This window comes from Myotis lucifugus, unplaced genomic scaffold (genome assembly GCF_000147115.1).
Source record: "Myotis lucifugus unplaced genomic scaffold, Myoluc2.0 scaffold_35, whole genome shotgun sequence".
NCBI lineage: Eukaryota > Metazoa > Chordata > Mammalia > Chiroptera > Vespertilionidae > Myotis > Myotis lucifugus.
In genome coordinates, this window is record NW_005871083.1 from 4,012,066 (window position 1) to 4,026,346 (window position 14,281).

General features: G+C 50.4%; 1 protein-coding gene across 1 annotated transcript in view; it reads right to left on the minus strand.

The window, feature by feature from the left end:
- CMIP (c-Maf inducing protein) overlaps positions 1-14,281 on the minus strand; it is a 229,431-nt gene that overhangs the window by 32,768 nt on the left and 182,382 nt on the right. Inside the window, 3 exon segments of the mRNA XM_006087043.3 lie at positions 5,038-5,118; positions 7,411-7,473; positions 13,272-13,313. Of these exon segments, the coding sequence (XP_006087105.1) occupies positions 5,038-5,118; positions 7,411-7,473; positions 13,272-13,313 (186 nt within the window).

Consider the following 14,281-nt stretch of genomic DNA (forward strand, 5'->3'; position numbering starts at 1 on the left):
CCGGTCTTTGCTCCATCCCTTAAAAACGTATTCACCATAGTTGCGTCGAGTACTCCGGGTGCCGAGGGTGGAGAACAAGGGGGGGAGCAGTGTTACCGGGGGAGAGGACATCGGTGAGGAGGATGTGGGGGAGGAGGGGGAGGAGGGAGGGAGGGGGAGAGGAGGAGGGGGAGGAGAAGATGGAGGAGAAGGAGGAAGAGATGGAGGAGGAATAATCTGTCCAAACTCAGCCCTGGGGGGAAGACACTCTGTCTCCACCAACCAGCTCAGGCCATGGGTGCCTGTCTTACCTCAGCTGGAGCCTAATTAAGGGGCACTGAGCGCAGACACAGGGACCCCCTGCTCCAGTGAGTGATGTTATTAGAGACTGACATCTTCTCAGCTCCCCCAATGCAGCACGTCAACGTGGCGGGTGACAGAGGTCAGCTTGGAGAGGAAAGGCGCGGGAGAGAGGAGCGTCAGCCAGGAGAGGGCCTGGGGTCTGCAGTGAGGGACCCGGAGGCTTCGCCATGAGCTGGGTTTTGAACAGTCGGGAGGGGCAACCTGTGGTCACGAAGTTGACCACAAGACAGAGAGCACCTGGTGGTCTCCAGACGCATCTGTCCCCCTACTGCCCCGCTCTGTGAAACCCATTTAATAGAAAGCACCCTGAATCAGGACTCTAATCTGAAACAAAGCCAGGAGACTTTCCTTAAGGACCCAATGATCCCTGGGCCGGCATGTGAGCTGAGTAGAATGTCCCCCCTGCCCGCCGGCCAGCACACAGGGGCATCTCTAGAGCTGCGGCTGCTTCACCTGGGCCAGGGTCCTCAGGACAACCTGGGGCTCATCTGATGCCATCCTGTCCACCAGGACTGTGCCTTCACATCAGCAGGGCAGCAGAAGCCATGGAGAAATACACATGTGTATGCATACACTCATCCGTAACATGCACAGACACGCACACATATACACAAATGCACATGCACATGCATGCACACACACAAAGCACTGAGCTGGAAGATGAGGTCCTTGCATGACAACAACACTGAAGCTTGATTGTGCTTTCTAGTTGAAAGATGCCCCGAATCCCCGAGTCCCTGGAAACGGGTGACAGGAAAGCTGTGTGGCCTTGGGCTGCCGGTCCTCTCTGTGTCCCCGTCAAATAAGGGTTGAATGAACTGATTTCTAAACCCTTCTCCCTCTAAGGTTTCATGACGCTATGAAAACTGATCCATCTGAACCCTGCTAAAAGGAACTGCTGTTACCTTAGCTATTAGATTTCTGAATAGCCAAGGCCATTTCCTTGGAAATGAACACTACATATGGGTCTGGTGGCCTTTTGAAATGTGGATGCAGGCCCTGGCCTGTGTGGCTCAGTTGGCTGGGTATCATCCCATGCACTGAAAAGTTGCTGGTTCAATTCCCAGTCAGGGCACATGCCTAAGTTGTGGGCTTGATCTGGGTGGTGGGTGTGCAGGAGGCAGCCAATTGATGTTATACTCTCATATTGATGTTTCTCTCTCTCTTTCTAAATAAAATAAAATAAAATAAAATAAAATAAAATAAAATAAAAAACTATTCTTAAAAACAGAAAATGAAGGATATTTTTCCTCTTTGGAAAAGTCAAATATGCTCCCCTTGGAAAGTAGGTCAGATCACTCAGTGGTCCACTGGGGACCACAGTCACATCTTCTTGCCTCCTCTGCCAAAACAAGAACACTCCAATGAGTGGTGTGTGCATACAGGGACCATGGTCATCCTAGGAAATACAGTTTAACAATCTGTTTAGAATCTACAGGGGAACATACCAAAGGACTGCTTCCATCTGAATCGAATGTTCATTTCTGCCCCATGAGTAACACACTTTGAGACTCTTAACCTCTCTAAGATTCAGTTTGCTTATCTATGAAATTGGGGCACATGATATATTTGCAGAAGATGCACCATGAGAATAGGGGAAGCTCCAAAACCCCAGAACACCACTGTGCCGTGTGATTTCCCCCATTTCCCCAAATGCCTCCTTAATGAGAAACACTGCACACAGGTGAAGAGAAGTCACACTATGCTGACAGGTGTGTGGCTGGCGGCAGGCTAGGCACACTCACTAACTAACCAGAGACTAGATTCCTCACATCAGCTCAGAGTCCCAGCTCCAAAATGGTGCATCGGCCTACGGCCAATTACTACTAAACGGTGACATGGAAGGCCTGCGTGCTCTCTGCGCCTGGTATCAGCTGCTTCTCACACATCTCTGCTGCACGAGGGGTGCTCCCCTGTTCCGTCCACAGTTCTCTTCCCACTTAGCGTGTAATTAGTAGTCGCTTTATAGCAGCTCCAGACTCCAGAGTCACTTAGGGAAGTTCTTTAAAAGTGAAGTGAGAATTCGTGCTTGAGGGCCCCTGATGTCTGCCAGGCCACAACAGAGCTATAAATTCTGGATCTGCCTTGTAGCTGTTCTGATTTTTATCCAGAAAATTATTACATGGTCAACACTCCAGGCCCATAAAACTAGCCAAATATAAGGGAGATGTTGTATGGTTAAGCTATGCAAGGCTGTCTGAATTTTGACATATTTCCCTTTGAAGTCAGATGTCCCAAAAGAACTCTTATTAAAGTCTACTGACTACCATGAAATATGCAAAAGTGTTCATGTGCCTGGGGAGGCCTGGGCTGGGCCAAGTATGCCCTCGGTAAGCTCTGTCACTGGTAAGTTGTGATGGGAAGTCCTTTGCAAAAGAAACTGCAGAACCTTTGCTTTGGACTCTGAAAGGGTGTCGCCTTCTTCTCACACCACATCCAGTGATTTTAAAGTCAACAATCAGAGACCCTTTCCTCCCGAGGTAGCCGAAGCCAGAGTGCCTTTGAAACGGTTAAAGCCCAAATCAAGGCAGAACCTCCTCTGCACCAAGAGATGGGGAGTTTGTTAGTCCTGGAGGAAGAATCAAATGAACTATCCCCCTCTCCTCTGTGCTCAGAAAAGAAGAAATGCATTTATCTTAAACCAAGAAAGATCTCAGAAACAAGCAACAATTTAATTATGGTGTGTCATCACTCAGAATCATCAGATTCAAACAGAATTCGTATGGGACCAACAGGGTTCAACTGGTAGCCGCTGGGTAGAGAGTCTTAAGCCACCTCTGGGCTCTGCGGGAGAGTGCTGCAATTGATTGATGATGTCTGCCACCATGCATTTCCACTCCTGATTGGGGGGGGGGGGGTGTCACGTAATCTTCCTTGGGGGCATGTTGTGGAGATTGGAAAGCTACTTCACAAAGTAAACTGCTGGCAGGTCACCCTTTTTCAGAGTTGTTTTCAACATGTTAAATCCCCACAGGGCCGGGGGCAGCAGTCACAGGCACCTCACAAGGAGGTGATGATGGAGATGCCTCCGGGTCATCCAGGTGAACCTCAGTCTGGGCTGGGAGCTGGCTTGGCAGCGCACGCTGGACACGGCCCTCACTTTAGTCTGCCTGCTCCTCAGCGCCAGGAGCCCTTACGGCTGCTCACAGGTTCCCTAAGGAACCTCTGGTCTTGGCCCCTCATCTGTAAAGGGAGGTCATGGACGGTCACAGGGGTGAATGACAATACACTTGAGGGTCACACTCTGTCTGGCTCTAAGGAGGTGTGACAGATGTTAGTTATGCTTCTTCCTCATTCCCCATGTGTAACGTGGAGGAGATAATGATACCCAGAGATGAATGGGGCCACACAGACTGTGAGTGCCTGGTCTGCTGCAAGTGTGCAATTCTGCCACTGTTTTGTTTGTTTGTTTAAATATATTTTAATTGATTCAGAGAGGAATGGAGAGAGACAGACAGAAACATCAATGATGAGAGAGAATCATTGATCAGTTGCTTCCTGCATGCCCCCCACTGGGGCATCAAGCCCACAAACCGGGCATGTGCCCTCGACCAGAATCAAACGTGGGACCTTTCAGTTTGCAGGCTAATGCTCTATCCACTGAGCCAAACCGGCTAGGGCTGGGCTGCCACTGTTTTTGTTTTTTTAATCCTCACCAGAGGATATTTTTTACCATTGATTTTCAGACAGTATGAAAGGGAGGGAGGAAGTGGGGAGAGAGAAACATCAGTGTGAGAGAGACACATTGATTGGTTGCCTCCCACATGCGCCCTGACCAGGCCCGGAGATCGAACTTGCAACTGAGGTACATGCCCTTGATTGGGAATTGAACCTGCTACCCTTTGGTCTGCAGGCTGATGCTCTACCCACTGAGCCAAACTAGCCAGGGTGTGTGTGTGTGTGTGTGTGTGTGTGTGTGTGTGTGTGTGTGTTTAACTAACTAAAGCTCATACATTATTCAGAGTTCCTCAGTTTTTCCCTAATGTCTTTTCTGTTTCAGGGTCCCATGCAGGGCACCACATTACATGCAGTTGTCGTGTCTCCTTGGACCCTCTGCACGGGACAGTTGCTCAGCCTGTCCTGTTTGTACTGCCCTGCACAGTTTTGAGGAGCCCTGTCAGGGGTTTGCAGCATGTCCCTCAACTGGATCTGGTCTGACATTTTCCTCTTGATCAGACTGGGGTTGTGGGTTTGAGAGGCAGACCCCAGAGGTAAAGGCACAACCGTTACCGTGCTTATCACGGTTGGTTGCTGACCTTGATCACCTGTGGGGACCGTCAGGTTTCTCCACGGTACGGTCACTCTGTCCCCCTCCCCCTCTCCATCCTGTACGCTCTGGAGGGCCGTCACTAGGAACAGCCCTCAGCGGAGGAGGGAGGAGTTCCGCTCCCTCCTTGAGGGTGGAGTATCTCACAGACACCATGTGGGACTGCACACGGGGAGACCATCTCTTCTCCCCGAGCCATCCTATTTGTTATTCTTACCGCCCGTGAAGAGATTCTTCCTGTCGCCGGAACAGAAAAACAAAGAACCAAAGGGGACAGGCCACACGCAAACCCGAGTTAAACAGAATCCCAGCCCCAGTCCCTGGCTGTCAGGGCGGCCAATCCCAACCCAAAATCTTTGTAAAAGTGAACGGCCGGGAAGGTGTGCCCACCTCCCCCGGCTCTGCGGTCAGGGTGCTGGGAGACTCACCATGTTATGCTTGAGGATTCTCTGGACCACGGGCGTGAACACCTCGATGACCACCATGGACCGGGGCCGCTCTCTGCAGTGCTGGGGAGACAGGAGGACATGGTCGGCGCTGAGCCTCGGCCCCTCGCCCAGGGAGCTCAGCATGGGGCCTGGGTTCCCTGCTGAACAGTGTGGCATAGCTCTGTGTTCATATTTTTGGAGGAAGAAAAGTGGGTGAGGAAGGGAGTTTATGTTTGCTTTTTATTCTGATCTTAAAGTCTGAGCGTGTTTCAGGCGGCGCAGGAAGGCGCGGTCTGACACGGCCCTTGCTTAGTGCGGTGAGACTGCAGCACGAAGACCCGGCGCAGGGCCTGGCACAGGAGCTTCCACATAACCAGTGCAAGAGCACCAGGGGTTTGGTGCCGGACACGGGTGTTGAGAACTCTGTGGCTTCTCCACTGCCGGCTCTGATACCCTGCAGCAGTCTGCAGGCCAGTGCAGCTCTCAGTGTTCCATCTCAGGGGCATGGAGCTTTGATTTGAGCAGACAAGAGCCCACCACCGCAGCACATGCACAGCCTGCCTGGGCCTGAGGTGCTGTTTCCCAGCCCTGGAGGAGGACGCCGTACTTGGGATATTAGAAATCGGGGCTTTCCTGGGAAATTGAGATGTACTAACTTTCCTCAGATCTTGGGGTCCCAGTTGTGAAGTGTGGCAGGAGAGACTGCCCGGCGTGTCCAGAGCTGGCCCAGAATGGACCTGGTGGGGGTGGCTCTGTTCCCCTCAAGCTCTCTTCTCTGGAGGACTGCCTGGTGGGCGAGGCACTGAGGCTGTGGCTTTGCCCCCTTCCCCCCCTGCCATTCCCCGAGGGAAAACAGCCAAAAAGCTTACAGGCCCCCCTGGCTGGGACCCCTCACTCCAGGTGGCAGGGCAGCCTTCTGTTTTAGGTAGTGCCCAAAAGGATGGTTTGGTGCCCAAAAGGATGGTTTGGTCTCATCACTGTTTTTAAACTGTGCTAACCATTTACTCTGAACAGAGGTCCACTGCACTAGAACAAGTCTGTAAACCATGAGATCTGGGAGAAACCATACAGCTGAAAGGAGACAAAAGGCAGATCTGGATTAAACTGGACCAAATATCAAGAGAAGCGATGACACCTGCTGTGACGGGTGGGGAGCCCACGCACTGGGTTATCTGACCCACCCTCTCGGGGGCAGGGAGCCCCATCTTGTCTGCAGTCTCACCAAGCTGTTGCTTCTTCCCCTCGTGTGCCCCGAGGGGGGGCCTGGGTGCAGCACAGGAGCCTGACGCCTGTGTGCAAGCACGCTCTTGCACACACACGCAGGTACAACTGTATAGTTGGGCACTCACCCACTTGGACCCACCTTACCTGCTTGGACTGGAGGGCACACACTGGCACGTGCCCACATTAAGAATGTACCCTGGGCACTTCGGGCCAGCAGGCTGGGCCCACCCTCTGCTCTGTGGGTCGCTGAAAAAGGTCTCCTGATGGAGAGATAGGGCCAAAGAGGATGACACAATCCTGTCTCCCTAAACCTCGTGTCACCTGACAAACACAGAGAGAGCGCACACTCCCTGGGTGAGGGGCCCGGGGGTGAAGGGCAGGGATGGGGCAGTAGGTGTACCCCAGTGTCCTTTCCTTCAGAACCATCAGGCCTCCCAGGTGCCGCTTTGCCAGGCCACGTGGGAGGAAAGGAACGCAGCGAGGTGAGTCACCAGGAGAGACCAGGGTAGTGCTGGGAAGCAGGAGACCTAGGCCCTCGCCTTTCCAAGGACATTAAATTATGACATAAAAAAATCACACAGCAAAGAACAAAAGCAGATTGTGTTCAGCCCCAGGCCACTGCAGTGTGCTGGCAGAATGAGGGATGCCTGGTCCCCGACGTGCCCTGGACATGTTCCGAGTAAATCCCATTGCGAGGCTGGCGCTGTGTCCCTGGGTGCGGGTGTCCCGCTCTGTGGCTCCTCCCAGCTAACCTGGCATCCCGACTGCTTTCCCTGCTCAGGAAAGCCCCACGGCCATGCCCCCACTGTGGGCCAGCTGGTGCTCAGAGGAGCCCTGGCTAAAAATAACCCAGCTGACGTCAGGAGCCCAGAAAATCTGCTGCAAACTTCTCCCAAGACAGCCACAAAGACATTCAAGGAAAAGCTGGACACTCCTCCCTGACCCACTGGTTTGGACCCTGGGCCTCGATGATCACCTGTGTGACCGAGAGGGGGCTGCAATCCTAAGAACAGGGTACCTGGCTTGCCTTCCAGCCGTGTCCAGGGCAAGGCCCTGGGTTTTTAACAAATTGTGCCAAGCCAACCCCTAGCACGCACACAGGGAGGCAGGCTGGTCCTGCAGACGCAGCCCACTTCTGCCATGTCATACCTTGCAAAAGAATTCACAGAGATCTGGTGGTGGATGGTTGTTTTCCAGCAAAGGGGCGATTGCCTGAAAGACAATGAACCCAGCGTCAGTCGGAATCTCTAGAAGGAAGCGTATGGCAGGTGTGTCTAACAAGAGAGATGACTCATGATGGAAAGCACAACCTCCCCGTCACTCTCTGGGCAAAAAAGGCCCATTCTCTAACCTGCATGCCGGGGCGCCTAAACTGGGGGGCACATGGTTCCCTTAGAGAAGGTGATACAAGCTCTGGGCTGCCCCCCAGAAACATGCACATACAATGATGCATGTAACTTCAGGGTTTCATGACCTGCTGGTGTCCCCTCAGATTACAGTCCCTGACTTTGAGCCAGGCTTTGGGGGCAGAGTCCTGGGCGGGAGTCCTGATCCTGGTGCTCACTGCAGTGTGACCATTAGAGCAAGTTATTTCCTGTCTCTGAGCTCCCGGGCTCCCACCTGCAAAGTGGAGCAGAGTTGCTGTGAGGGTGAGAGGTCGCATGTGCAGAGGCATTGCTCAGCCTCGCACTGCTGACATTTGGGCTGGTTGTTCCTATGGTGGCAGCAGCCCTGTGCACTGTGGGATGTCTAGCAGTATCCTTGTTCTCGACCCACTAGATGCCAGGAGTGACTCCTAATGCAGTGGTGACAATCAAAAATGTCTCCAGAGACACTTCGCTTTATACTCAGGAAGGTTGCGATATTTACTGACCCTTGAATTCATTTTTTAGGAGACTTGGTAAGCCAGCTGGACAATAATTACTGGTTCCACTGCCATTCCTATGCAAGGGTCCCCTGCACTGCATGGTGTTTGGTCCTCTATTTTTTGTCCCTTTCATAATTCGTTTTAATGAGTTTGCTAAACTTCACATTCAAATAACATTTTTGAACAATTAAACGGTGTGTCCTGACATTGCCAAATGCCCCCTGGGGGAGAGAACTGGTCCCAGCTGAGAATCCCCGGTGCAAGTGCCCTTCACAGAGCCTGCAACAGGCCAGCACTCAGTAAATGTAGTTACTAGTGGTTAATAGCCATGTGAAGTCCACTCTTTGTCCCGTTTGCCACACTGGGCACGTTAGGAAACAGGAGACCAGGACCCAGCAATGAGATTGCCAGGCTGTGTGACAACTCAACTCAACCTCTCTGGGCATTAGACTTCTAGTCCATAAAATGGGGAAAACTAGAGATACTGATTCACAGGGTTGTTGTGGGAATTTGATGAGAGAAAACTCTAGAAGCTTTGGAGTCTCAGGGTTGGTATAAGCCTATTGCCTGGAGCACAGCATGTCACTGACATCATCGCACAGCAGCGAGGGGTGACGATTTGCCCGACTCCCAGGAAGGCTCCGTGATGACATGGCCTCCCCACAGCCCAGACTCTGCCTGCTTGTTTCAGGGGGTCTCCCTGATCTGCCCCCTACAGCGATGCCCTTGGATATGGGTAGGGAACTTGCAGTAAGGCCTTCTGCTTGTCTGGGACCATTAGGGAAATAAAAGTATAACTGGATCCAAGGAGAAGGTGACCGTTAGTTGCCCAGTTACCTAGGGAGAGGCCCTGAGTGAAGAAGGAAGTCCCTGACATGGAGGTCATGTCGGGCAGCACCACCGATCAGGCCCATAAGAGCTGGAGACAAGGCCAGAGTCTTGTTTGTCCAGGGCTGTGCATGTGCTTATTCAAATTTAACTGCTATGAAATAAACAATTTTAACTGAAATAAAATGTAGAATGCATTCCTCAGTCGCACTAACCATACTTCAGTAGCCACGTGAAGCTGGAGGCTGCCATTCTTGATGGTGCAGACAGAGAACATTTCCACACTGAACATTCTCCTGGACAGTGACTCAGTGTCGGGCGCCTTGGGGTGGGGGGGCGGGATTCTGCTGTCCCCTCCAACGTGCTGGCCTGGGAGGAGTGAGCTCACAGTAGGGACAGTGGGGCAGGGAGCCGCTGCCTGGCCCATGGCTCTGCTCCCCAGGCCCAGCCCTGGGAGAAGGGACGACATGCAGGGTGCACCCCCTGGTTGAGCCCCTTTAATCACATGGGGCCCCTCTTTCATGGGAATGAGTGAAGGAATAGAGGAGTGGGAACAAATGAAGCGCCCACAGGTGTGGGTTCGGTGCTTCCATAGCAATTCTCTTATTTGACTGCCAAACTCGGTGAGGTCAGGCAGTAGTTACACAGATAAAGAGACAAAAGGTCAGGGAAGTTACAAAGCCTGCCCTAATCACAGAATGATAATTTTACAACATATAATTAATAAAAACGCTTATTTTTGTGTGGAATCTTTCTATGAGCTCAGCATAATAGGTATAGTAGCTCATTTAACCCTTTCAGCAGCCCTGTAGGAAAGGCCCTGTTGTCATACCCATTTCATAGACGAGGAGACTAAGGCTTAGAGCATCAAGTTAATTGGAAACTATCTGAATGGCTGCCTGGTTAAATAACAATATCCTTGAGCCAGTAGAAAGAATGGGGGTAGGCCAGTGGTCCTCAACCACTGTGACTTTGCCCCCCAGGGGACGTCAGCACGTGGAGACATTTTTTACTGTCACCACAGGGGAGTGCCACTGGCATCTAGAGGGCAGTGGCCAGGGATGCTGCCCAACATCCTACAGTGCACACAGGACAGTCCTCACCACAAAGAATGGCCCATCCCCAATGTCGCCAGTGCCAAGGGTGAGAAACGCTGGGGTAGTTATGTGCGAAAAGACTTGAAAGAATTTCCAGAACATTCGTTAAGTAAAAAAACAAATGCAGAACCACACACCCAACATGACATCATCGATGTTAAAAACAAAAAGCAAAAACACAACCATGTCTGTCTGTGTGGCTTTGTCACCACTGGAAACCCCTAGGGCTGCCTCTGAAGAGGGTGCTGGGATGGGGTACATTTTTTCTTTTTGCAATTAAAATACACTCATGAAATACTTGCAAAATCAAAGATAATTTTAATGAAATTAAAATTTAAAGTTCTTCCCTTACTTGCCCAAGGTCACAGCTAGTATGGGGTGGGCCCAAGGTCTGCACTTGGCTCTGTGGGCCCAAGGTCTGCACTTGGCTCTGAACTTGAACCCACATTCAGCTTTAAACCCATTCTTCACCAGCACAGGCCCACACTCACCCAGTGACACTCCAGCTGTTACCAACCAGCAGTTACCTATTGCACGACTGATGGATTGAATAAAGCCAACTCAAGTTACTTGTAAAAGTACTCATAAAAAAATAAGTTCATTGCCCTGGCCGGTGTGGCCTAGTGGATAGAGCATCGGTCTGTGAACTGAAAGGTCCCATGTTCGATTCTGGTCAAGGGCATGTACTTTGGTTGCGGGCACATCCCCAGTAGGGGGTGTGCAGGAGGCAGCTGATCAATGTTTCTCTCTCATCGATGTTTCTAACTCTCTATCCCTCTCCCTTCCTCTCTGTAAAAAGTCAATAAAATATATTTTAAAAAAAAAGTTCATAAAAAAAATACCAGCCCCGTTGGGAGAAGACTAATTGCCAATAGGCCAAATCAGATAATGTAATTGCTGAAATGAAAGGAGGCTGCAGAAGGCTTCATGGTAATGGAACCAGCATCGGGAATAAAGAATGCTGAAAGGAGGGCTGAGGGCCAGATCCTCAGATCAATTCTTCCCTGTTCTCAGGCATCCCCGCTGAGCAGGGAAGCTCAGCCAGGCCCAATTAAGGGTCAGCCCAGCCAAAGTAGCTGGCTAAATGCAGCCTGGATTTCTCGGACCAAAATGTCTTTCCCAGGTTTGTCCTAAGTCCAAAGCCCTTGCCCCTCCTCTCCAGGGCCGAGGGGCACAGTGGGACCCACAGGTGTTGTCAGAAGAGAGGAAGATGCCAACTCCTTGCCTGGCATATACATTCCCGCCTGCTTCTCCACCAACCAGTCTTGCCACTTTGCCTTTGCATGGACTGGGCCCCCTGCCTGGACTGCCTTTCCTGGGAGCACGCCTACTCCATTTGCTCACCTCCTCCTGGAAGCCCTCTGCCATCTTCCTCCCAGCATCCTCCCTGTCCTCTGTGCTCCTCTAACACCCGGACAAAATTGAACCTCTGACCATTACGTGATTATCTGTTTACTTGCCAGGTCCTCCCAGCTCACAATAAATCCCTCAATGGTAGCTTCATAACTAGAGACTAGTGTCTGGCACATACTTGTATTCACATGTCAACAAATGCTTGTTAAATTATATTGTTAATTAATAGTATACCAGAGAAAGGTGGGGGTGGGTGATTGGGGGTGCCCAGGTGGATGCTCACTGGTCTGGCCAGAGATGGCAATGGGTGGTCAGGCTGGAACACGGGAGAAACCTCTGTATTTTTAGCAAATACTCAGTGAGAATCTACTATGTGCCAGACACTGTATTGTTGCTCCACAGAAATTGCTGCCTTTACTGTCAGCAATAAAAGGCCTAGGGCTGTGGTCGGCAAACTGAGGCTCGAGAGCTCTTTGGCCCCTTGCGTGTGGCTCTTTGGCCCCTTGAGTGTGGCTCTTCCTAAGCCTTAGGAGTACCCTAATTAAGTTAATAACAATGTACCTACCTATATAGTTTAAGTTTAAAAAATTTGGCTCTTCCTAAGCCTTAGGAGTACCCTAATTAAGTTAATAACAATGTACCTACCTATATAGTTTAAGTTTAAAAAATTTGGCTCTCAAAAGAAATTTCAATCGTTGTACTGTTGAAATTTGGCTCTGTTGACTAATGAGTTTGCCGACCACTGGCCTAGGGCTTATCTCCTTTGGTGCTGACAGGACTCAGCTGGGGCAAAGAGGGTGATTGTCTAGACTGGGCTCATGAGGGCCGAGTAGTTGGGCACCCAAAGTCCTAATTCAGTTCAGAGGGGCATGGTTGCCCTTGTTTCAAAGGCTGCAGCCATGGGACCTCGTGGACAGGTGAGTGTTCCAGGTCCTGTCCCAGGCACACAAACCTCTGCCCCTCACTTCCATTTCAAGTTCTGCCTCCCTGCTTTCCACTTCCTTATGCTTTATGCTCTAGCAATGCTGAAGTGTTAAAAAGATACCACATTGTTTTAAATCTCTGTTTACATTTTATTTCCTCTCTCTGGAATGCCTTTACTCTGTTTTGCCATCTGGCAAACTCCTATTGATCCTTCAAAACCCAGCTCAGACATCGCTGTCTCCAGGAAGTTCTCGGGCTTCTTTCCCAGGTGATTTTGTCACTCTACTCTCTACACAACATGCCTCTATTTTTGCAGTGATCTCACTTGTCTTCCTACAATGGATGATGAATCCTTGGGAGCAGGGGCTGTCTTAGTTATCTGTGGATTCAAGTACCCAGCACAGTGCTTTGCACCCAGTAGGTACAATTTCATTTCTTTCTTCTCTTTAGTGAGAGTCATGTTTCATAGCTTACAACCACCCAGGAAGATACTTTACCCCAGAGCAGCTTACATCATAGTCAAGTCCCAGAAAATATCATCTCACTTTGCGTATCAGAGGGAATTAAAACAGTTTCTGTTTGTGGCTTAATTAGGAGACAGGGCCTGGGCAAGAAAGAGACCGGCTACATTTCCACTAAGGGTTTTGCCTCTGAATAAGTTATATGGTCTCTGCTATCTCCTGCCTTCAACCCCCTCTGCAGACTCGGGCCAGAGGAGGCGATCAAGACACATTTGCTACAAACCTCAAAGACTGATAATTACATCCCCCCAAAATCAATTGGACTCTGAAATGTGCAAAAGCAGGAGCGAGACATGTCTGGCTTGATAAAGAGACAGCCGAGCCAGGTCGCTGTGTTAGTGGATGATGCTGGCGCCTCCAGAATTAACTCAAACTGGGGAAGAATTGTGGGCACTGGGAGAGGGATGGCAAGAGACTTACCACAATGATGTTTTCATGCTCCTGGGTCGTCAAGTTTGTGTTCTACAGGATGGAGCACAGAAAGCAGGAGGGAAACAAAAGAAAACAAACAAATATTAATAAAGTGGAGCGTTTGTATCCCGAAGGTCCACAGTTTCAACTGCTTTCAGCCTCTCAGTGCACTGCTGTCACCTGTTCTTAATCACACAGATCAGAAGCCCCTCAGGGGCCTGGTCGGGGCAGGAGAAAAGTACCCCGTGGGGCAGGGGAATCAGGTCCCGAGTCCCTGCTCACAGCCTGTGAGTTTGTGATGTGGACAGACCACTTTTGAGTAAGACTCAGTTTCTTCTTCTGTACACGGGGTCCGCTTTGGGCTGCAGGGACAGGATATATGCCACTTGGAAGCCAGAAGACAGGTTCCTAATAAACATGTGAAGAACACTTTTCAGTCTTGACTCTGTGCTGGAGTCTACTAGGAGTGGCATATATATTATCTCAGTGGTTCTCAAACTGGGTTCCTAGGGAACATTAGTGTTCTATGAGTTGGCCCAACATGTGTTAGCTAAATTCCAATTCTAACAGTTAATTTTCAAAAAGTAATATTAAGTTGAAGGGATTAAACTTGCTTAATTTTTAGGTTTTCCCCTCAATCTGGAATTTGCTTTCACAATTGGTACCTGTACTGCCATCCTGTGAGTATGCAAATGAGGAAAGGAATGAATATGCAATAAATGAGAAACCATGGGAAAACTCAGAAACAGCCACTATTGTCGTTTTTGTTAGCTTCAGGGCACGTTCTGCTTTGTCTGTCTTGGTAGACACGGGCTCTCTTGGGTATTAATTCGCATTTTCTAACAGAGTCACGTATGCTGCTCACAAGATGCCTCCTCACTGGACAATGAATGGCAAGATCGACAGTTCTGGGCTCTAGAAAGAGCCCACGGCACCCACCACCTGGACAGGTCTAAGGAGCGCTGGGATACTAATGAGCTCACAGCCGCTGAAGCAAAAGGAAAGCTAGCTCGCCGTGA